The sequence below is a fragment of the Betta splendens genome, chromosome 9 (genome assembly GCF_900634795.4).
Source record: "Betta splendens chromosome 9, fBetSpl5.4, whole genome shotgun sequence".
NCBI classification, from domain to species: domain Eukaryota; kingdom Metazoa; phylum Chordata; class Actinopteri; order Anabantiformes; family Osphronemidae; genus Betta; species Betta splendens.
In genome coordinates, this window is record NC_040889.2 from 27,699,180 (window position 1) to 27,720,829 (window position 21,650).

The 21,650-nt window shown below is 47.8% G+C and overlaps 1 protein-coding gene across 4 annotated transcripts in view; it reads left to right on the forward strand.

The window, feature by feature from the left end:
- Positions 1-21,650, forward strand: part of ksr2 (kinase suppressor of ras 2) — a 57,294-nt gene that overhangs the window by 8,858 nt on the left and 26,786 nt on the right. For 3 of the 4 annotated variants that reach the window (XM_055511522.1, XM_029160950.3, XM_029160949.3), the window contains exons 4-6: positions 3,868-3,903; positions 4,476-4,977; positions 18,998-19,170. In XM_055511522.1, the coding sequence (XP_055367497.1) occupies positions 3,868-3,903; positions 4,476-4,977; positions 18,998-19,170 (711 nt within the window). The remainder of the gene's footprint in view (positions 1-3,867; positions 3,904-4,475; positions 4,978-18,997; positions 19,171-21,650) is intronic. The other variant, XM_029160951.3, reaches the window with a different exon arrangement.

Sequence of the window (21,650 nt, forward strand, 5' to 3'; positions counted from 1 at the left end):
CGCGCATTAACCAGCCCGCGTGAACTTCAGACACACACTCGCTCGCACACATTTCCACCTCAAGAGTTACGTGAACATTTGCTCTTCTGTTGATCAGGAGATCGTGCTGATGCGTACGACGGCTCTCCGTGGCTCCTTCTCCACGAGAGGAATGTCCCTTCGCCCCGTCTCGAAGCGGCGTGCATGTATACAAACACTTAATTGGCTTCACAAGCCACGAGCGAGAAAAACAGATGAAAAGGTCAGAGGAGAGAAAGACAGAGAGAGAGAGGGAGACAGGGTGAGGGAACCGCAAGAAGAAGAAGAAGGATGCTGAAAGAGAGAGAGAGAGAGAGAGAGAGAGAGAGAGAGAGACAGGGTGAGGGAACGCAAAGAAGAAGAAGAAGGATGCTGAAAGAGAGAGAGAGAGAGAGAGACAGAGTGAGGGAACGCAAAGAAGAAGAACAAGGATGCTGAAAGAGAGAGAGAGAGAGAGAGAGAGAGAGAGAGAGAATGCAAAGAAAGGGAAGAAGGATGCTGAAAGAGAGAGAGAGAGAGAGAAAGACAGAGAGAGAGAGAGCGACAGGGTGAGGGAACGCAAAGAAGAAGAAGAAGAATGCTGAAAGAGAGAGAGAGAGAGAGAGAGAGAGAGACAGGGTGAGGAAAAGCAAAGAAGAAGAAGAATGCTGAAAGAGAGAGACAGAGGGTGAGGGAACGCAAAGAAGAAGAAGAAGGATGCTGAAGGAGACAGAGAGAGAGAAAGAGGGTGAGGGAACGCAAAGAAGAAGAAGAAGAAGAAGAATGCTGAAAGAGAGAGAGAGAGAGAGAGAGACAGGGTGAGGAAAAGCAAAGAAGAAGAAGAATGCTGAAAGAGAGAGACAGAGGGTGAGGGAACGCAAAGAAGAAGAAGAAGGATGCTGAAAGAGACAGAGAGAGAGAGAGAGGGTGAGGGAAAGCAAAGAAGAAGAAGAAGGATGCTGAAAGAGAGAGAGAAAGAGGGTGAGGGAACGCAAAGAAGAAGAAGGATGCTGAAAGAGAGAGAGAAAGAGGGTGAGGGAACGCAAAGAAGAAGAAGAAGAAGAAGAAGAAGAATGCTGAAAGAGAGAGAGAGAGAGACAGGGTGAGGGAACGCAAAGAAGAAGAAGAAGAAGAATGCTGAAAGAGAGAGAGGGTGAGGGAACGCAAAGAAGAAGAAGAATGCTGAAAGAAAGAGAGAGAGGCAGCGACCGCAGGAGGGGAAGAAGAACCGTCGTCACGTAGAGAAGAAAGGAGCAGATGCGACAGGGAAGGAGGACGAAGAGAACGAGCGCGACACCCGCCGTCCTCAGCTCCTCTAGGTGGTCCTCGCCGGCTCTCGGCTAATTAGCAGCGCCTAACTTTGAGTCCCACTGATTACTCTGCAAGAACGCACGTCCAGAAATGAAACCAGGAGCACGCGTGTCCTCCACGCACACACTGCCCTTTTCCCCAAACCCTGTTTACAGTGGCTGTGAGATGGACCAGCCGCTGTCCCAGTGGCATTTCGCTGCCATTTAGCCCAGAGAGGCAGCGCGTCCAGGAGTGATTAGTCCAATTATGAGGCCGTTATCTGTCTTCCTCAAAAGCCGCTACTTTAATGGTGTTTGCATTAATCACTGCGGAGGAGCTGCAGCTCCAGGTGCATTGTTTGCTCTGACAGCGGCCGCTGTGTAGGTGAGAGCGGAGATGATGATGCATGAATCTGACCTGATACACACAAACCAATGGAGAGTTTGAGGTGCGATGACCAAAATAGCGTGAATGGTTTCTATTCGCAGAGCAGAGTTTGGTGATGATTTTCTGTTGCTTTGTCAACAAAGAACCCATTTTCAAATGCAAACAAACAGTATTAGTCTTGTCCAGCTGATATTTGAGGCTTGCAGACATATACCTCTAACAGCTTGTTGAGCTCTGAGCTAGAAAACGACTAAACACTCAGTCAGTTCTTTTAATTTGTGCGTTTGAACTCATCGACCAGGAGCTGAAAAGAAGAACGAGAGCTTTTAGGCCACGTTCTACAAATGAAACATTTCTCTAAGATCACACTTCACACTGGACTTCGCTCCTCTGAGCTTCGAGGAGCAATGTACAACTTCAGAACTCACTCACATTGTGTCTAATTTGGCTCCAGAATGCGTCGTGAGCCCACGTTCCTGCTTTTTGACCTCGCTTTACCTTTGATGTGACCTGAACGTCTGTGCTGTGACACAATTTAAGAACCGATCGGCATCAAAAGCAAAGCGGGCGCTGACTGAGCCGCGAGGCCTCGCTTTTTAGCCCAGAGAAGTCGTGACCGATTACAAATGTGTTTTCTGTCAAAGCTCCCAATAAAAAGCCCCAACCCAGTCACTAACGAGCTCAGATGAGCCTAAATTACAGCTCTCGTCTCTGTTCGTCCTCGCTCTGTTTGCATTCGTCTCATTCGGCGCCGAGCCGTCTTTTGGTTCGGAGTCTTTTGCTGAGGTGAGATCATGTGAAACAAGAAATTCATAAGTCAAGTCTTGCTACTATTTTACTGAAGCAGTTGCTAAGATACTAGTGTGCTTGATGAATTGACTCATTACTTGAAGCAACAGTTTCACAAGTGTGATTCAAGTTCATTGGGTCTTTGCAGAGACGTTTCACTGGGGCATCAGCTTGAAGCGCGCTGTCAGAGACATTTTTAAAGAGAAAATGATTTATGCAAGAATATAATTGCTAACAGGAAGCTTTTAATTTAACATGAGGTAATTGCCTGGAATTTCTGGCAAACTCTCGGGTTGGATTTTGCAGGATGCTAATTTTAGGTGCGGGCAGCGCAGATTGTCAACTTACGAGTCAGGTCTTGGAGATCTTTAGATTCTTTGAAGGTAATCAGCTCCCTGCGCCGCCCCCTGGAATCTCAGTGGCTGTGATGAGTTCTTCGGTGGCCGTTGATTAGTTTCAGTCGTTCAAGTGGGGTCAAGCTGAACTTTGACATCTCAGAGTGGCCTGCTGCACTTTCCTTCCTGCTAATAAAGCAGACTTGATTGAGTGCCTCCCTCATCTTTCCCTACATTGGTTTGATGAGCACTCGTTCAGGCCACTCGTCCTTTTTGCATCTCCACGTGCTCCTGAAGGGGATTTTAGGGCTGAGGTGCCTCTTAGTGAGGCTCTGGATACGAGTGTGGTCCTCAGGCGTCTGCTGAAGGTGGAGTGGCAGTGACAGACAGAACAGAACAGTGTTCTTTTCACGTTACATGCAGTCGTAGACATTCCTGCTTCTTTGCAGTCTTTTTGGAAAACAGGGTCTGTGTTTTAGCAACTAGTTCAACTTTTCACCTCCAGGACTGTTTCTGCTCACACTGTTTTTCAGTGTTAAACATGGCCTTTGGTGCCTCACACGGAGTTGGGGGGGGTGTCTGGGTTAAGAAGAACTTTAAGAACCCCAAGTCAAGACACAAGCAGGGAAACAGGGAAGCACCTTCCTGTCGACGGCGTCCCCCGTGTCTCCCTGCAGCCCGTGTCTCTCGCAGCCTCTGCATCGCACCATCCAGAGGAGGAACGGCCCACGGGCTGCTTCTCCAGCAGCGGCTGCGATTCCTCCGAGACCTTTTAGAAGACATATTTTCTTGGTTCATACGATGCTGCCGGTGTTGATATTGTGTTTGAAGTTCGTGTTTTTGATGCTTATAGCTCCTCAGAGACGGTGTCACATGGAACACACACGACACGACACAAAAACCCAGCTGACAGAAGGTTTGCATTAGTGGGTGCTGGTTGGTCAACGCATGCGGTAAAACATCTGTCCAGCATCGGTTGTGTTTGGCCGAGCAGCAGAGACAAACTATTTCAGCATGTGTCGTTGCCAGATCAATAAACACATTCTCTTTGCTTTGTGTCTTTCCGAAGAACAACTGGAGGAGGACAAATTGCACACCAACGGAGGTAAAGTACGGCCGTGGCAGCTGGAAGCTCCCATTTGGCTGCTCACCTCCGTCCTCGCCTCGATGGTTTCGTTCTCATCCGACTGAAAGTTGCGCTTTGGTGACAGTCGGTGTGTGCTGTGACTCATGCAGCTTTGGCCCGCTATGCTTTGGCGCCCATTTGCCTCATTTTCTTGCTTCATCCATTCATGCTCAAGCTGCTCCACACTGGCATATTTGAACGGCACTAATGCACTACTAATACATTTATTTCACATGTTAATTCTTCATTAGCCAAACCGAGCATATTTGCGGGTCTGCCTGCTTCCAGGATGACTCGTACCGCTGCAATTAAGAGATGGAGCTAACGACTGCTTTAATACTAATTGGATGGAAATCTGGTGTGGTTTAACATGATACATTACATTAAGCGTTACATTGTGGCATCTGTTTTTTCATTTAAGTCGCATTTGATCATAAACTGTGTAAATGTTTGAATCATAATTGTGAGATCACCAGAGAAGCAGAGACATTTGCAGACAGATGGATATGTTTTGCCCTTGACACGAGCTTCTGCCTCCTTCCATCCAACAGGCAGCCAGTCGAAGCAGGACTGGTCCATTCAGTGGCCCACCTCCGAATCGGGCAAAGAGAACACTCCCGTGTGCCAGCCAGAGGCCAGTCAGTGGATCCGGTTCCAGCTCGCTCAAAGCCCCAAAGTCCAGTCCAAGTACAACCAGCACATGTGCCACAGTCCCCAAGCCCTGGCTCCGCCTTTGTACGCGGACCGGCTCACGGTCGACAGCCCCGCCACAGGACTCTTCCCCCCCCTGGACTCCGGCCACCGCTCCCTGCCCCCGTCGCCCCGCCAGAGGCATTTTGGCCACACGCCTCCTCGGACTCCCTTGGTGGTCAACACCATGACCCCACCCGGCACCCCCCCCATGCGACGCAGGAACAAAGTCAAGGCCCCGGGGACGCCCCCCCCTCCCAGCCGCAAACTCATCCACCTGCTGCCGGGCTTCACCGCCCTGCACCGCAGCAAGTCCCACGAGTTCCAGCTGGGGAATCGCTTGGACGACACACAGACGCCAAAGTAAGTGTTGAACCCTTTTGGCTTTTAGTGGCAAAGAGTGGAGGTCATCGTGCACCTTTGTGGGTCTAATGTGTGTTAATGAAAGTTCCGCCTAATGCCAGAATTCAAGTGGCCTCTGCTGCAGCCAAACCGATTTTTACATCTTTTCTTTTTTTCACATTTTTACTATCAGTCAGAAAATCGTAGCAAAAAGGCACGATGTTTGAAGTTGGGCTGATGCTGAGTAGCATAAGAATTCTAGAAAGTAAAGTTTGAACAGTAGTTGGATGAGCACAGACACCTGTTGCACAAGCATTCAGACATTTAAGTCCATCCGGGATCTGCACAAGCTCTAACGCTGTAATTCCATCTGAGCCAAGCAGCACAGAAAGCCCCACCTTCCTTTCAGCAGTTTAACTGGGACATAATCTTCCACCAGAGCCCAATCAGATTAATTCCTTGGGGGCCATTATTGGCCATAAAGAGCCAACGGGCTGTGGGTAGCGATAAGGGGCCTTAGGCTAAGTTCCTGCCCAGCCATGTCTGCGTCTGGTGCTATGCTTGATCAGATTTGGTCACAAACAAGGTCCAGCACTGCTAGCTAATCAGGAACCAGTCCGCCCCAGGAGAGCTGCCCTCATTTTAATAATGCCATTAGATGACAGTGCTTTATCATCGCTACACTTGCTAAGTTAATATTTAGGAGTCGTCCCCTGCTTTTATGATGGCCATCTGGGTTATATTTGGTGGTTGGTCGCAGACAGGCCCGCGTTAGCATGCGCGGCGGCGTGCACGCGTCCACAGAGCGAGCAGTGGATCATAGCTGCAGTGAATATTCTCAAACGGCATTAGAGAATTGATTACCGGTCCCCGAGCGCTGATAGACCGCAGGCCGAGTTGAGCCCCGGCAATGGGGAATGTGTGCGTGCCTGGAAATGTTGCAACTCATTGAGACGGGGCAGATCTGCTGGCTCCTCTGATGGCCAACTACATCTCCTAATGCATCATAATTGGTTGGAGGACGGTGCTGGCGAGCATCAGCCTGCTGGTTCAGTTCTGGCACGAAGGGTCGTATCTGCATCTGAATGTGAAGGGGAAGGATGCATTTCTGTGCTGCTCAGGTAAATGCCTGAAGTGGACATGGCAACAAACTGATCAAACCAAGCAGAAGACGGGCTGATGCACAGTAGTTGATGCCGTTCATTAGCTTAAAGATGGAAACTACCAAGATGTCCCATTATCAGCGACCTCAAGATGTTAATGAGCTTGGTCCTCATTTTCTTCTGCCTAATTGCCTGCCTCTGTGGCCAGGACACAGAAGCCAGGTATTACCCTCTGCCCCCAGAGACAGTCTTTTCTCCCTTTATCTTAATGAGATGTGGGCTAATATCTCATTATCGTTGAGGTAATGCAGCAAAAACACAATCTAGCTGAGTGTGCGGGAACGTGGCGTCGTCCCGAAGCGAAGCGTTGGCACTGACAGATAAGTGACATTTAATTTCATGAAATGTAATAATTGCTCACTGCCCTTTGGTCTTTAAAATATTCATGAATTACTATTAAGTTGAGAGATAAAACGTGACTTAATCACCAACAACACGTTATACATGTGACGCATTTTAATCTGAGGACGTCTGATATTTAATAATCGTGTGTTGGGTGTAAAATGGTAACAAACAGCTTTTTTCTCTGTGCGGATGTGAATTCAGTGTTTGTCTATTGTTGTGTTCAAACACAGTTCATCTCACTGATTTGATCTTCACAGCTGTTTCCTCAACCATAGTTTCCAAATCCCTCTTTCCGTGAGCGTGGAGCCTCCTCGTCTACTTTACGCTCTAATGCGCGGCCTGTGCGATAACGCGTCCAATATTACCACGAGCTGGTTTCTATCCCACCTCAGAAATAATGAGCAAATTAGCTCAGAGCTAAGAACCTTTGAATCCAGGAAAATCTCACCCAGGGATGAAGCAGCTGCCAGTTTTACAAGTTGTGATGAGCACGAAAGCAAACTTTCATCTGTGTGGAGAAATTGAAATGTTCACAGCCTCCACCTATTAAGTCCAAGTCCAAACATGCGCTTGTGTTTGAGAACGGATTTGGTCGTCGCTCTGCTGAGAAACGTATTTGATGTTCCACTCTCTTCACTTTGAGCTGTTTGGGACCATTTCATGTGTCAAGTGAGTGAGCTGCTCAGTAGGAGGAGCAGTACGACCGCATACATGTACATGAGCAGCGTCCTGTCTTTAAAACAGGCTCACACCTTAAAGACTGTCTGCTGCAATGAGGACGTTTCCAACATAATTCACCTTCCAGCACAGACGACCACTGTTCCTTCAGCCGTTTTCAGCTTCCCACTGAGAAACATGTATTTACAACTTAAACTAAATTTGTGTAATTGGACACTGATTCATCTGATAAAGCATATAGTCAAACGTGCAGCTGTGTAGCGTGCGCTGAATATTCATGTGGTGGAGGGTGAATCCATCTAAGTGCGACTCCAGCAGGTCGCCCGTCGGCTCATTCATGTAACACCCTGTCTGACATGTTATTAACGTGTAGTGTAACTGCACCTATTAGCAGCATGTGAGATGCAGTCTGAGTTCTATTGTTAAATAATGTAATCTCCTCACCACTGTATTGTCAGATTCGCTTCCAAGTCTAAAGCAGTTCTACAGTTCAAGACTACGTCTTAGTTTTTCCCTGTTATTTCTTCCACATACATTCAGTTTGACTGAACATTGTCCTCTAATTAGTTGGGTACTTACAGTATGTATTTCAGCAGCATGAATCCAGGAATGAGTCCAGGAATGTTGTCAGGTTTAACTGGAATTTAAATGAGTCATTCACTGCACGTGAAACTATGTACTGGTAGCAGAAGACACGTTACGACAAACTTCTGATTTGCACTGATGCATGTCCACTTTGTCACTCTGTTTACATTAGTTGTACTGAGACAAAGATGTGCAAAGTCTTCGTCAGCGCCCCAACGGTGCTGCCGAGATGCCGCCATGTTTCAGGCTGTACGAATAAGACATCAGACATCTTTGTCTTGTAAATCCGTTTCTGATCAAATGTTGGTGGATAAATTTGCTGTAAGTCATAATTATCACAATTAAAACTTGATGTCTGAGGAATTGGACGGAAACATGTGCGTCTTGCAGTCGTCTGGCGGCTGACACGTCCTGCTGGTCAACACATCCATCTTGGCGACCGATTTCTCCCTGAAGGGATTTGCCGAAGACCAGGTTAAAGAGCACGGCTGCGTGGAATCAATACCCCGCCAATAATACACTTTGTTTTGGTGTGATGACTGACGCGTCTGCGGGTCTGCTGTGAAAATGTCATCAAATCACCGTTAACCTTATGTGACATGATTGATTGTGTCTCCTATAAGAGATGAGAAATAAGAAATCCATTCAGGAGGGGCTCAGCTGATGTTGCCAAATTGTCTGGTTGTGCTCATAGAGAGAGTTGGTTATGAGTTATTGCCATTGCAGGACTAATCAGAACTGCAGCACCTTTATAGGGAGTGATTACTGACTGGGATGTGTGCAGGAATGGGACAAGAGCACGAGATACACTATCAGATGCAGACACTACCACCAGAGAGAGTCGGTGGGAGCCAGGGAAGTAAAAAAGTTGGGGTGTATTTAAAAAACCTAAAATGAAGCCACTCTAGTGTCCAAAGTCTAAATTGAGGAAACTGTTTTGCGAGAAATCAGGCTTATGTCATTAATAGATAGTTTAGATATGAATTAATCAATTAATTATCAAGTTTTAATTTCGTAGTCAATAACATTTTAATGCAGGTATTGTTTATTGTACCAACTGGAAAGTCCAGATTATGTCACACTGTCTCCCTGCACAGGCTGCCAGCAGGAAGTTACAATATCAGCTGCATTGATTTCCTCTAAGCAGTCAGAGTTGCAAAGATCAGAAATGAAAGATTCCCTTCGATGTTTGCTGCGGTATTTTGATTCTCTGGTGGTTTTATTTGTTTAGATGACTCCATACTGCAAATGTGAGAGCGGTGTCTGAAGGTAGGCGCCCTACATTCATGCTTTATTTACAGATATTTGTTTGAGTTGACAGTGTTGAACCTAAATTCATTTTCCCTTTAACATTCTCACGCTCCCTGGTTTTAGTAATGGGCCAACACAAGCAGTTGACAGAATCCTGCAACTAAATGTATAGGAACTGATCATCTGCGTAAAGTTTGACTGTACAGACCTGTGGCTTCGTGTTGGACACCCAGCAGCCAGCGCTGTGTTTGTAGTCAGACATGTCACAGTGGGTTGTGTTGCTTGCTGCACAGCGTGTCCCAGCCGTTCTCTCCTCTGCCCTGTTGCTGTTGCATCTACCTCTAAACATCTCTCTCCTCTGGCCTTTTTAAAGCGAAGAGGCTCTTTGGGCTGGAGTGCCAATTAATGAACCTCGTTGCCTATGTTAATGACTTGTAACACGCAGACGTGGAAAAGGCCAAGTGAATTTCCAGTCTGCGACGGCACCACTTGGCGCGCCGCTCCGAGACCGTCCGAGAAAGTGGGCGTGTTTGTTTTTCCCCAGTCTCTGGCGTCGCCTTCCCCCTGCCAGCGGAAATGCTAATATCATATAGTTAATGCCACCTTATGAGACTTTCACTGCTTTTTGAATGTTAAGCACTTTCATATTGAATTGGATGTTTGCTAATAAATCACATGGTGCCGGGGGTTGGCATGATTCACCCTCTGCTTCTCTCAGGGTAATTCTACTGTGCAACACTCAGGGGAAGGAAATTTGCATCCATTCCATGACTAATTTAGCTGTTTGCTTTCACTGAGCTGGTGTACACAACATATATCTCTCCCCCCTTTCCTCACTCCTTTCTCTCTGTTTCCTTTTTTATATATAAAAATATTTCTTCGTATGTCGTTATGCGTCTCCTTTGAGGTTATTTTTCCATCGTTTGTAAGATCGAAGTTCAGTCAGAGAGCGTCTTTATTAGCACATGGTACGATGGAGACCAGTCGCTGCAGCACTGAGGTCAACGGTCAAAGGCCAGCTCTGAGGGGCCCTGTTCCTAATGCTTCAATCTGTGATGCATATGTAAAACCAATAGTGTTAAAGCCTGGAACCTGTAATTGCTTTGCAGGTAGATTTTTACACATGCATGACAACAGAAGATGGCAACGCAGTGACGCCACCAACTGATAAAGCTCTGCAATAAGGATTTAGTGGGGAAAACGCGCTGTTGTTATGGTTTCTGGTTACTGAAGTCAAACTGTGAGGGTCATAGTTGGAGCACTGGCTCCCAGTTGAAGCATCAGTACAAACTAATGAAGAATACATTTTTGGTTCACTGATAAAATGTACAGAAGTCCTAGGTCTTTTACTTTGTGTATGTGCTGTAGATGCCTGTGCATTCAATTCTAAGACACCATCAATGAAGTCTCCAGTCTCAGTCCTCACCTTAGGTCTGATTGGAAAAGTGCATCTTCCTCCTCCTGAACCAGCAGCCAGAACACTCAACACCACACCCACGGGGGGTTCTGAGCAAATCTGAGAGGTGGGCGCTGGTTCAGAGGTCTGGAACCAGGCTAATCTGGAACCACAGATTGAAGCAGAAGCACCGTTGCTAGCTGCAGTTTAATACACCTTGTGCACTGATTTAGAACAGGGATTAAACTCTTGACTGTGCTTGACCTGTCCAATATGGGATTGGACAAACACCTGGCAACTAATCTAAAAAGTATTTTCCCACGTTGAGGTAAAATCACATTCAAAGCTTGTATTAAGGTTTGCTTTTCTTGTGGCTGTACAGATAAATGTTCCAAGAGCGCCTGCCAGTACAAGTAAATGTAAAACATCTCTCTATTAAAAGCTCTTAATAAACTCCTCTTTATTAGTGCCGTAAACTGAAGACACATGTATTGTCTTTTACTGTGAAGAAAAAAAAGCTCCACAATTAGTGTTCTCTGAAAGTTCAGCTGGCATCGAATCGATAGCGCTGCTCCCCAGGCGATGCGCTGAGACACAGCTCTGCTTCTCCCCGGGACACGCGACTCACATTGCAGATGACCTTTGACCCCCGCAGGATTATCGCTCCCACATGTTCCCACATGTGCTGCGTGAGGCTTTAACGGCGTAGTTAGGCCGGGTCCGTCAGCGCGCGAGCGGTCGGAGGACGAGTTAAGGAGCCGAGTGTAGATCTGCTTTGCTCACTCATGTTAATCAGGGCTTTGGCCTCTTTGCCGTTAATCACAAATCAGGTGTAAAGGGATGTCAACAGCAGGTCCTTAAAAGCCTCACGCACCCGCACCCATCTATCAGCTGTAATGAGTGTTCATCTTAGCCCAAACCAGCATCCCAGAAATTGGAGACATGATTATGAATTTATATGGGTATTTAGAAATAGCAGTTAGCTTAAATGCCACTGTTTCTGCTGGAGGATGGATTTATCAGGCTGATGGTGTTTCTGAGGTGATTTGTGAGAAAGTGGGAGCCGGTGGGGGACGGATGACAGGATTCAAATGGCGTGATTAGAGCTTATCCTGTGGTGCAAGTTGTGTCATTCTTCACGAAGAAAAAGATGAAATAGAAAACACATAAATGCGTCAGTAATTGTTGAGGGAGTCTTGTTTTGCTTTGGGTCCGATCGCCTTGCGATCATGCGACGTCCAGCTGTGGCGACGACCAAGCGAACAGCAACAGCTCACGTTAGAGCTGCTTTAGCTGTAAGTGTAATCACTGCTTTACTGTCCGGCCCCACAAAGGGACTTATTACCTCAATTCATCATTCAGGCCGTCAACTGGAGGCCCTCATCTCTCCCATGATAAGGTCAGCACAGATAATATCTGCTCCGGGTTCCATATTGTCTCTGACCCGCTGGCTCCGCTGTCATTTACGCTGCTGCCTGAGCTGCAGGACCAGCGTTTGACCTCCTCGGCCGCGAGAGCCGCTCTCACATCCACCGTCGTGTTAATACTCGGATTGCAAACTTTATTGTTTGAGCGATAGTTTCATTTCGAGCAAACTGAAAAAGTAAACGCTGATTTGAACCAGTGCTGTGGGAAAACACACACGCCGACATGCTGGTGTGTGTGCGACATATTCACAAAAATGCACAAACTTATTAGCAGAACACGTTGCTTCTGGGCTTTTTAAAAACATTTGACGGAAACTCGTTGGTCAAACGAGCTAATGAATAATGAAAATTGCCACGCTGGCCCAGATGACTCCAGCCTCGGGCTCTGCTGCGAGGAACTAAAAGAACAAAGGACGCGGCCGTCGCTGCTGGAACTCAAGGCCACAACACGCTGGTCGCTCGCTGCAGGTGCCGCAAATTAAGAATGAATCCTGCCCACGGCTCAGATTGTGATTATGTTGGAAGGACCTTTGCATGTAGGGACCAAGGATCTTCGAACACCTGTTTGTCTTTCAAAGCCAAAGCGATGAATGTTCCTTTGTTCTAATTCATTTCACAACACACACACACGCTGAATGTGCAAAAGCATGGGGGCAGCGTTTGAATCCTTTCCATCAATGGCCAACATCCAAAGGTCTGACGCCAAGAATATTTCATCAATGATTTCAGCACTGAGGAGTCCTGTTGCTAGCCGGAGCCAAGCTATCAATTTAATACACACGCCTCTGTGGAACCACAGAGAAATGACAAACTTCTCCAGGTGGTGAGAGGCCTGATGCACAGCTCTGATGATGCGATGTGGAACTGGACGAAGGCACGGCGGCAGCGACCGCTCGTATTTGGGTCCATTCCCCACCTTCGATTTTGCTTCGTGTGAACCAATCAGTCCACCATCATCAGCGAACCTGATGGAAACTTCCTCGCTTTTGTTTAGGATCTTGGAAAGTGAAGGGTTTTGCTTGAAAGAATACAGATAATGCTGCCTTTTGTTGTCTTACAGTAGAAGTGTCAGTTCCAGACTGACGGCGCGTCACCTGAAGCCAACTGTGTCCGAGGCTTTGTTAGCTAAGACAACGCGCTTTGCTCCACACAGTGAGGGGACAGTGATGCTCCGCTCCGAGGCCGATAGTGATCTGCTGATGCGTGAGCGCCGTCTGACTCACTCACCACTGTCAGACATCAGGTGCTGGACGTCCTCACACTGGGAGGAATGCAGCCTTCAGCAGCGTGCGACGTCGTCTCCTCTCGGCTGCTGCGTCCGCGCTCGGATCCTGGTGCTTTTTCAGTGCAGACTGCTGGTTGTTGGGGTTTTCTCAGCACAGAGAACAAGGTGTTCAGACGCGTCTGCTTCCAGTCATGAGCACAGTGTGCGAGGAAGCGTTAATGAAATAATAAATAATTAGTAAAGTGTAATTAAGGCAGCGGCGTCCTTGGTGCCACAGTGAGGTCTGCTGTGTTTACTGTGCAGTCTGTGCTGCAGTGAAAGGGAAGCACCAAAGAACGAAGCAGCACGTTTTGTATGACCTGACACGCACACGTGTACTTTACACCATTATTTACAGCTCATCAAACCCTGTTCACATCAACACCGTAAATGAGATTTGTACGGAGAGGTCTAAATTTCCTGCAACAAAAGCAACGTCTTCAGATCAAAAACCAAAGCAACGTCTTCAGATCAAAAACCAAAGCAACGTCTTGTAGCAGCTGCTGTGTTGGTGAGTGAATTCTCAGTGCGAAGCTCAACATTAACACAGCAGCAACAGCAGCAGGAGTGAAGTGGTCTAACTAGACAGGCTGAGCAGCACCACGGACCTGAGGCTGCGTGTTCCTGTCAGCGACACTCGGTCCTGAACCAGCGGTGCCACTCATCGCCTGGTCATCGGCTCTCCCCCCGCAGCCTCTCCCCCCGTTCTCCCCCATCACCCCCCCCCCTCGTTTCACTCCTTCTCCACCTTGGACGTCTTGCTGTCACTTTGGCATCATTTGCAGCTGTCAGTCTGCACCGAACACACACGTTTTCCTCGGCCACTGCTCCTCCTCCTCTTCCTCCTCCTCCTCCTCCTCCTCCTCCTCTTCCTCCTCCTCCTCCTCCTCCTCCTCCTCCGGGTCTGACAGCCCACGACACTCGCCCGCATCCTGGTGGGAGACGCTGACAGTTAAAGTGGAGTTAACAAGACGGAGATGTCACCGTGCAGTGCTGAATTCCTGATTGTCCGATTATTATCTTGTTCTTTTCCTGCGCGTTCCTCGATCACGTCTGGGTCCAGGACGAATCCCCTCCTGGCTGCGTCTCTCTGTGCAATCAGTGGGATTGGTTTCGCCTGCACCTGAGCTTTAAGTCCATCTGGGCACCTTAGCTCTGCTCCTTGTTTCGTCTCCAGCCGGTTTATTCATTCTGGGCTCCTGTCGCTTCTGCCTGCTGCTTTTTGACCCTGCCTGACACTGATTCCTGACTCATTATTTAAGAAGGGAGGATTTCTGGTGAGAGGTGAAAATAAAGCTGTTTAACAAACCAGGTTCCTGTTGAACCCTCCTAAACTACTGCATTCTAGATTTTTGTGCCTCACTACACTGTAAAGTTCCAACTGGATCTCATTAAAGATCAGGTAGAGAAAAGGAGACAGGCCTGCAACAAAAACGAATTACCTCAGAGAAATACATATAAAAAATTAGATAACGTAAGATGGAATTAAATTGAATAAAAATGAATGGAAATCAAATGAATTGCACTCATTGAAGTGAAATGAACTGAAACAAAAGCGAGGCTCTCGTGCTGATCCCTGAACCCTCCAGGCAGTTTGTCGTGGAGGTCAAACCACCCCCGCTCTGTAAACACAGTCGGGTTGAGCCCAAACAGCGTTGGTGTCAGGGAGACGTCAGCTGTCACAGATCAGAGGCGCCGGCTGGACAGAACCAGACCTGTCGGCATCCAGATGTTGCTCAGCATTCCTGTCCTGAGGCTGTTTTCTGGTCTGTCTGATCCTGACCCTGCCGCTCGGTTCGGCCCGCTGCTTTACTCCTCCTCCTCTTCAAGCCTTTCTGATGATGCCTTCAGAGTCTGACCACATTTTCTGTATAATAAAGCCAGGATTTAAGAAGATTTTCTTAAAATCTTTCTGTATAATAAAGCCAGGATTTAAGAAGATTGATGAAGAAGTCGGGTTTGAATTAATGGAATACATGTTTTGCATTTAAGAATTAAGAATTTAGGAGTTTGTCTAGTTTGGGATCATGAAGAGGATTTTTAACTTCCTTTGCTGCTTTTAGCTTTGATGTTGGACTTTTATTTACAAGATGAGATAAATGAAACGAAACGATGAATGAAAGTCAGACATATTTCATGAAGGCGATTGAAGAAACGGTTTTAAAGCCCAAATACCTTCTTACCTTGTGTTGGCTTTATTCAGCTTGTGCATAAAGGACCTACCTCTTTAAATCCCATACATGTGAATGCTTGCATTGTCCCCTGTGGTCATTTGGGCAGAACCAGATTCCGTCTGCTGCCCTGTCGTGTCCTGTCCTGTCTGACCACCTGAAACGCTCAGAACGAACTGTAACACATCGGTATTAACAGTGTGATCCCTACTCGGGGCTATTAATGTACCATTAACATTCTGTTTTCCACCAACCGGTCCCTCTTATGCTCCCAGCATTAGTCATCCAGGCTGATTACCCATGGGAATAAAGGGGAAAGTTCTCATTTATTAAATGAGTCACTGTGATTGTATCTGTTTTATTTGGAGGTAAAACCAAAGGTGACAACACTCAATGTTTATTTGGGTCCATTGTAATAAATCTTTCATTGCTTTTATAGCCACAAATGGGTGTTAGGTCAAATCTGAGCCAGATTTCTAAGCTGTGATGGATGAATACACAACAAAAACAACAAGGTCATTTTATTGCTACTGGGCAACAATGTCACCGCCTGCACCGGCTTCCTTCCATCCTGGTTGTGTCCAAGCCTGGCGGACACGTCTTCAACTGGAGGCCACCAGGAGCTTAAAAGGTGTGAGGTAGTTCTCTGTTGTAATCATTATTCAAGCCACCTTTCTTTCATTTTCCTCCAGCTTTATTAAAGCAGCAGCGAGTAGAGGCTGCTGGAGAAATGATTCCACAGGCTTATTTGCATAAAAAGCAACAGGGTGCTGTTCCTGCATCGCACGCTCTGGCTCTGCGCAGATTTCTGAGGCAAAAAGTGGAGGTTTAATCCTCTGCATGAACACAAGTGTTAATTAGCCGGCGCTCACATGTTTAGCTGTGTCACAGGATCACTGTTGAGATAAGCCACTCGGATGGTGAGGAGCTAGCAGCTAGTTAGGCGGAACACTGCAATATTCATGACGCTGCCTTTACGAGAGCCTTGATGAGCCGGGACGTAAAGGAAACGTGTGGTTTGAAGGGTCGGAGCGCTCCTGTTCTTGATCTAGTGGAAGTTTTACTTGAAGACGCCACCGTAATGAGGGTCTCTGCAAGCGTTGGGGAAATGGATGCGGAGAGAGTGGGCGGATGAATGAATGCATAGACGTCAGGTTTTATTTGTGAAGTGGAAATCATCCCTCGGATCAATTTAAAAACAAAGCCTCGATTGCACCTTTGCATTTTAAAGAAGCTTCTTCATATACAGTGTGTACAGTTTGAATAGTGACATCTGACTCACAGAGCTTATGTTTTAATTTGTACCTTTTTTCGTAGGCAGAGCTGTTGACAGAATGAAAGTTCAGCCTCTGATCCTGTTACGAAGATGCTCACTGTAAAATTGATACAATAGGACGTTAATGAATCCGCAGCAAAGGGACGAGAGCAGAACAAAGACAATGTGGGAAATCAGCAAATCAGCAGTAAATATGACACAAAGGTGAATCCAGGCCTCGTGGAGCTCTGTGTAAAGACCTGAACGACACAGGAACAAGCTGCTGCTCCTGTTCACTGTGTGCGGACGTCCCGGGCGGATCAAAGGAATTCTGCCTGAAATGGGACAAACCTGCAGTGATTTCAGTCAGTGGGAAACGTACAACCCCAGCGGCATCAAAGGACGACACGCCGTTCACGCCCTCGCTGATTTCCTTTGACACCTGACAAGCACCCACCCAGCTCTCCCTCTGTCGCTGAACTTGCTCTTTCACTGAACTCTTCATTCGCAGAGTAGAAAAAGGTCTAACCGGCGTCGAGCAGACACCAGCCCTCCCTCCTCCACCGTCACTTTTAAAACTGGGAATCCTCTTTTTTTCCACATTCATACTCGCTTTCTCCTCCCTGAACATTTACAAGTCGTTTGAGGAAAGGAGAAAGGAACGCATGCAGGGCGATGAATGGCTTAATTTAGATTCAAACAGCATAAAGTGGGCTAATCGGAATAAGTGACAAAAGCTCTATGACGGAGAAGTGATAACCTGCAGGCGGCTTCCTTATTGCAGGAGATGGGAGTGAAGTGCTGTGTTGGTTTACAGGTTTAATTGCGTGACTCAGTGCAGGGAGTGAGAGACTGACGCGGCAAAAAAGTCCTGTGGGATTTAACACTAAATGACTTTGGATGACAAATCGGTGCTTTTTACGCCACTAGTCTGATTAAATTCATACAGAAAGTACGGAGGCAAAAGTTTAAAGTTCGTCTCTGAGCTTTAACGAAGCTCCTTCTCTGCTCCCAGTTCTTTTTCCTGGTTTGAGTTACGTGAAAGCTGAGTTTTCCCCCTCTGTCCTTCGCAGTCTGTGTCTGAGCATCAGTTAGTCGATATATGGACTCTGTGCAGTGAACCTGCCGTGGCTCCACCGAGGAGCCAGTCGGACCCACTGTGGCTCTGTGGGTGTGGTTCCGTTCAGCTCAGCCGGATCGACACCATCTGAGATTCAGCCGTGAGTCTCTCCACAGTTAGTCGGGTCTAGATTTTAGGATTTGACATCCTGGGCTCTGTATAATGGTGTAAATTTAACTAAAGCCCCTTGTGAACAGAGGGACACATTAAGCGTTCAATATAGTCCTCAGAAATCACAGCAGTGATTCTAGGTGACGGTGAAATCAGAGAAAGACAGACAGAAACGAGGGAGGTGAAAATCTCTGTGCTCATTATTACAGGAAAAGTGCATGTCTCATTGTGTCTCTTTGCAACTACGTCGGTTTTGTGTGATTCTCTACTGAAATGTAAAAGGTTTTGCTGAAACTAATTGTACGACAGCCTGGAAAAGACTAAAACGAGGGTTCGACAGGCTTCTGCTGGGAAGAGGAGCCGCCAGGTTTTATGCAGGAACACTGACCCATCAGTCTCAACTCGGACCGAAACCCAGACACCAAGACTTCACATTTACAGTCAAGGTCATTACGACTGAGCAGGTTTCGTCTCCTCAGGCTACAAGCATCACCTGCCCGGACTTTCCTGCAACGTGAGCCTGCGTGTTTCCTGAAATGTGTAAAGAACGTGAAGTTTCTGTTTTACTTAACTCATTGCATGAGCGATCATGTTGTTCCACTGAGCGTAAGCGTGTGATTATGACATGGTGATGCAACACGTTTTTAAACAATGATGAGCGTGATGCTTAGAGGAAGGAGAATTAACTGGAAGCGGCTGCGAGGCAGGACGTGCTGTGCATGACTGACAAACCACAGAGGCCTCACAGGACAATGCAGCGGTTGGGTTTCTCCTAGAAAAACAAAGTGGTTTGTGTTCGACGACGGACAGGTCGCTCCCTCAGTCGTTGTGTCTGAAGTGAATGTTGCATGTTCTCGTTTGGCACAAATCTACAGGACTGAATAGTGGAATAGTCTTTTACATGAGCAATAGGATGTGTAGGTGTAGAGAATAACACAACGCGTCGTATATGGGCTGAATGCAGCGTGTAGCCTGTAGGTGGAGAGTGTCTCTTTAATGGGATTATAGCTGCACTGAAGCACGCTGTTAATGCAAATGCAAAGACCAAGTGTTCCGAGCTGGTGGGGTTTGGGCCTCGACTACTGAGGAGCTGCGTGTCCTTCTCCCTGCATTTGTTTCCAAAGAACTGAGGGCTTCAAATGATGCAGAATGGATATTTGTCCCTCAGAGAAAAGGCGGCCGAGGCCCGAAGGCCACGCGGTTCTACACAAGCGTGTGCGTCTCTGCCTGCCTGCCTGCGCTGACCCTGTGTTCCTCTTGTCTTGTGTCCCTCAGAGCCAAGAAGAAGACCAAGCCCTTGAACCTTAAGATCCACAGCAGCGTGGGCAGCTGCGAGAACCTGCCCACGCAGCGCTCGCCGCTCCACAGCGAGCGCTCGCTGCGCTCCTTCTTCTTCCCCTCCTTCATCCCGTCCACGCCTCCCGTCCACGCTGACACCCCCTCTGCAAGTGAGTGAGCGCTTCCTCCTTCGTTGGTACCGGCTATCAGGTAACGCCTCACTATCACCATACGCTTCAGGCATCTTGATTGACTGCATTCATCAGCAAACATGAGCTTTTACCACTTCTCCGTCCAATGCCTTTGGTTATTTCAGGCTCTAAACTGTCCTAACTTCAGTTTTCTCCTCGTTTGGACATCTGGGCATTTAATCAAAGCGATTCCCCCTCGTGCCCATTATCAGCCTGACCGGCGTAATTCTTTTTGTTAAGAATATACTTAGGGACAGCTCTGCTGGAAAAGGCAACAAATGAACAATTAGGCGGAGCCGTAACGACCGGAGGCGGCGTGTTGCTGCACATGCTCTGCCTTATTGGCTAATGCATTATGGGACTAGTGCGGAAGCCATTAGAGCGAGGAGGAGATGGGCCGAGGCGCAGGAATATCAAGTAATTGAGGCCCTGTCAAAGAAGCAGGTGATGAATTAGTGTCACTTAGTGTGTAAATTGTTGTGGAGCTTGATTAACAGGTGTGCGTGTGTGTCGGTGCAGCGGACATGGAATAATCACACAACGTGCACCATGTTTATGGTGCCGGCACCGGAGGAATGAGCCAGGCCTCGACTGGAAACGCATCCAGACACGCGTCCACTCACAGCTGACACTCCAATCACTCGCTTCAGCTGGTTCAGCTCTTATTTTGGCGGGTTCTTGTCCCTTGTCTAATAGGATCTACTTTGTGTGGGAAGCGTCTCCAACACCTGTCCAACAAATCAGACCTGTCACTCAAACAGCGCCGCTCACACGTTGAGGCGCTTAGATTGAAGCCATTCATCACTTGCTTCTTCGTCGTTTAAGGCGGTTTAGTCGGTTTTTGGCTGTTTTTCAGAAAACTTCACAACTTCAGTTTCAGGATGATGAATGTCAGCATGTCGTCATGACCAAACGACAGAATGTCACACAGGTGTGTGTGTGTGTGCGTGCGTGCGTGCGTGCGTGCGTGCGTGTGTATGTATGTGTTTGTGTGCGTGCGTGTTTGTGTGCATAAGTATGTGTCTGTGTGTGTGTGTGGGAGGTCTCACTGACCCCCTGCTGAGCCCCAGCGTCTGAGTTCACAGCGGCTCCAGGCTACAGCAGAGATAGTGCCTCTTGCGTAGATGGAGCGTTTTTAGCCGTTGGAGGAAGTCGGCATTGCTTTTTTTGCCCTGCTGTACTACAGCGTGTGGTTGGACGCGATGGGCATCACGTTTGAAACGTTGCCTGTGTGCCTAAAAGCCAAGACGAGCCGCTGTGGGAGGAGCCTCGGCGCACTCACCCACAGACATCACTTCTCACTGTTCTTTGTTAGTGATGCAATAATAGAGGACAATTTGTCCTTGTGTGTGTGTGTGTGTGTGTGTGTGTGTGTGTGTGTGTGTGTGTGTGTGTGTGTGTGTGTGTGTGTGTGTGTGTGTGTGTGTGTGTGTGTGTGTGTGTGCGTGATCATCCAGACCAAACATCCGCCTTGCCTCCACGTTTGGGTCGGGGGCTTCGCCTGCCGTCTCCTGCGTCAGGCTCCTCCAGCGTCAGCCTCCAGTGTGTGTAGTCATGGGAATGTGGAGCACACAGAGGACCTGTACTGGCTGGTGACTGTCTGTCTGCGCCCATGACTCAGTCCAGTCCATGCGCTGCCACACAGCTCGGTTACATACAATGCAAGGGCTGCAGGCTGGAGCCGGGTCCTTGACCGGCCCGAACCAGAACCTGATCCCCATTCAGCAGACAAGTCAGTGCTGCTAAACCGTTCAGCAGCCCCTCAGGGTGAGAACAGGCGGCGTCTTGTTTTGACTTATTACCAACTTTGTGTGGGAATATTCTGTGTGACGAGGTGTAAATCAGCAAAAACGCTTTGGGCAGTAAATTATGACGGCTGCGTGATGTTATCAGTGAAAGTAAGCAGTGGAGTCGTGTCATCTCACGCTTGTTTGCTTCCTTATTAATGACACCGCTGCTTTTATCCTGTGAGGAATCATCTGATAGCAGCTTTATTGCAGCGGGTTTTCTGCCAACAGGAAGTGTCCTATCGCCACTCAACTCAAGTATCAAACCTTCTGCCAGCGGTTTTCACCATAGCTCCAGTCATTAAGGGGCCACGCCCCCAGCAGCCCTGGGCTCAGTGTGTGTGTGTGTGTGTGTGTGTGTGTGTGTGTGTGTGTGTGTGTGTGTCTGTGTCTGTGTGTCTGTGGATGAACGCGTCTTAAACGTTCCTCACATGCTTCTTCCACGACTCCCTCTGTTTATTTCTGCGTGTGACGCCACCGGCTCCGTCGAACCTCGCGTCGATGCTCCGTGGTTGCGTGACACTCGTCTCCTAGCAACCGCCCTCGAGGTCCCTTTGAGGGTTTGTAAATAAATTGCGGTCACAAATTTAACCACGCGAGGAAGTTTCTTATCTCGTTCTGCATTTTGTCTATGAATCAAAGGGTTCGTCTAAAAATAGCGACTACGTTATC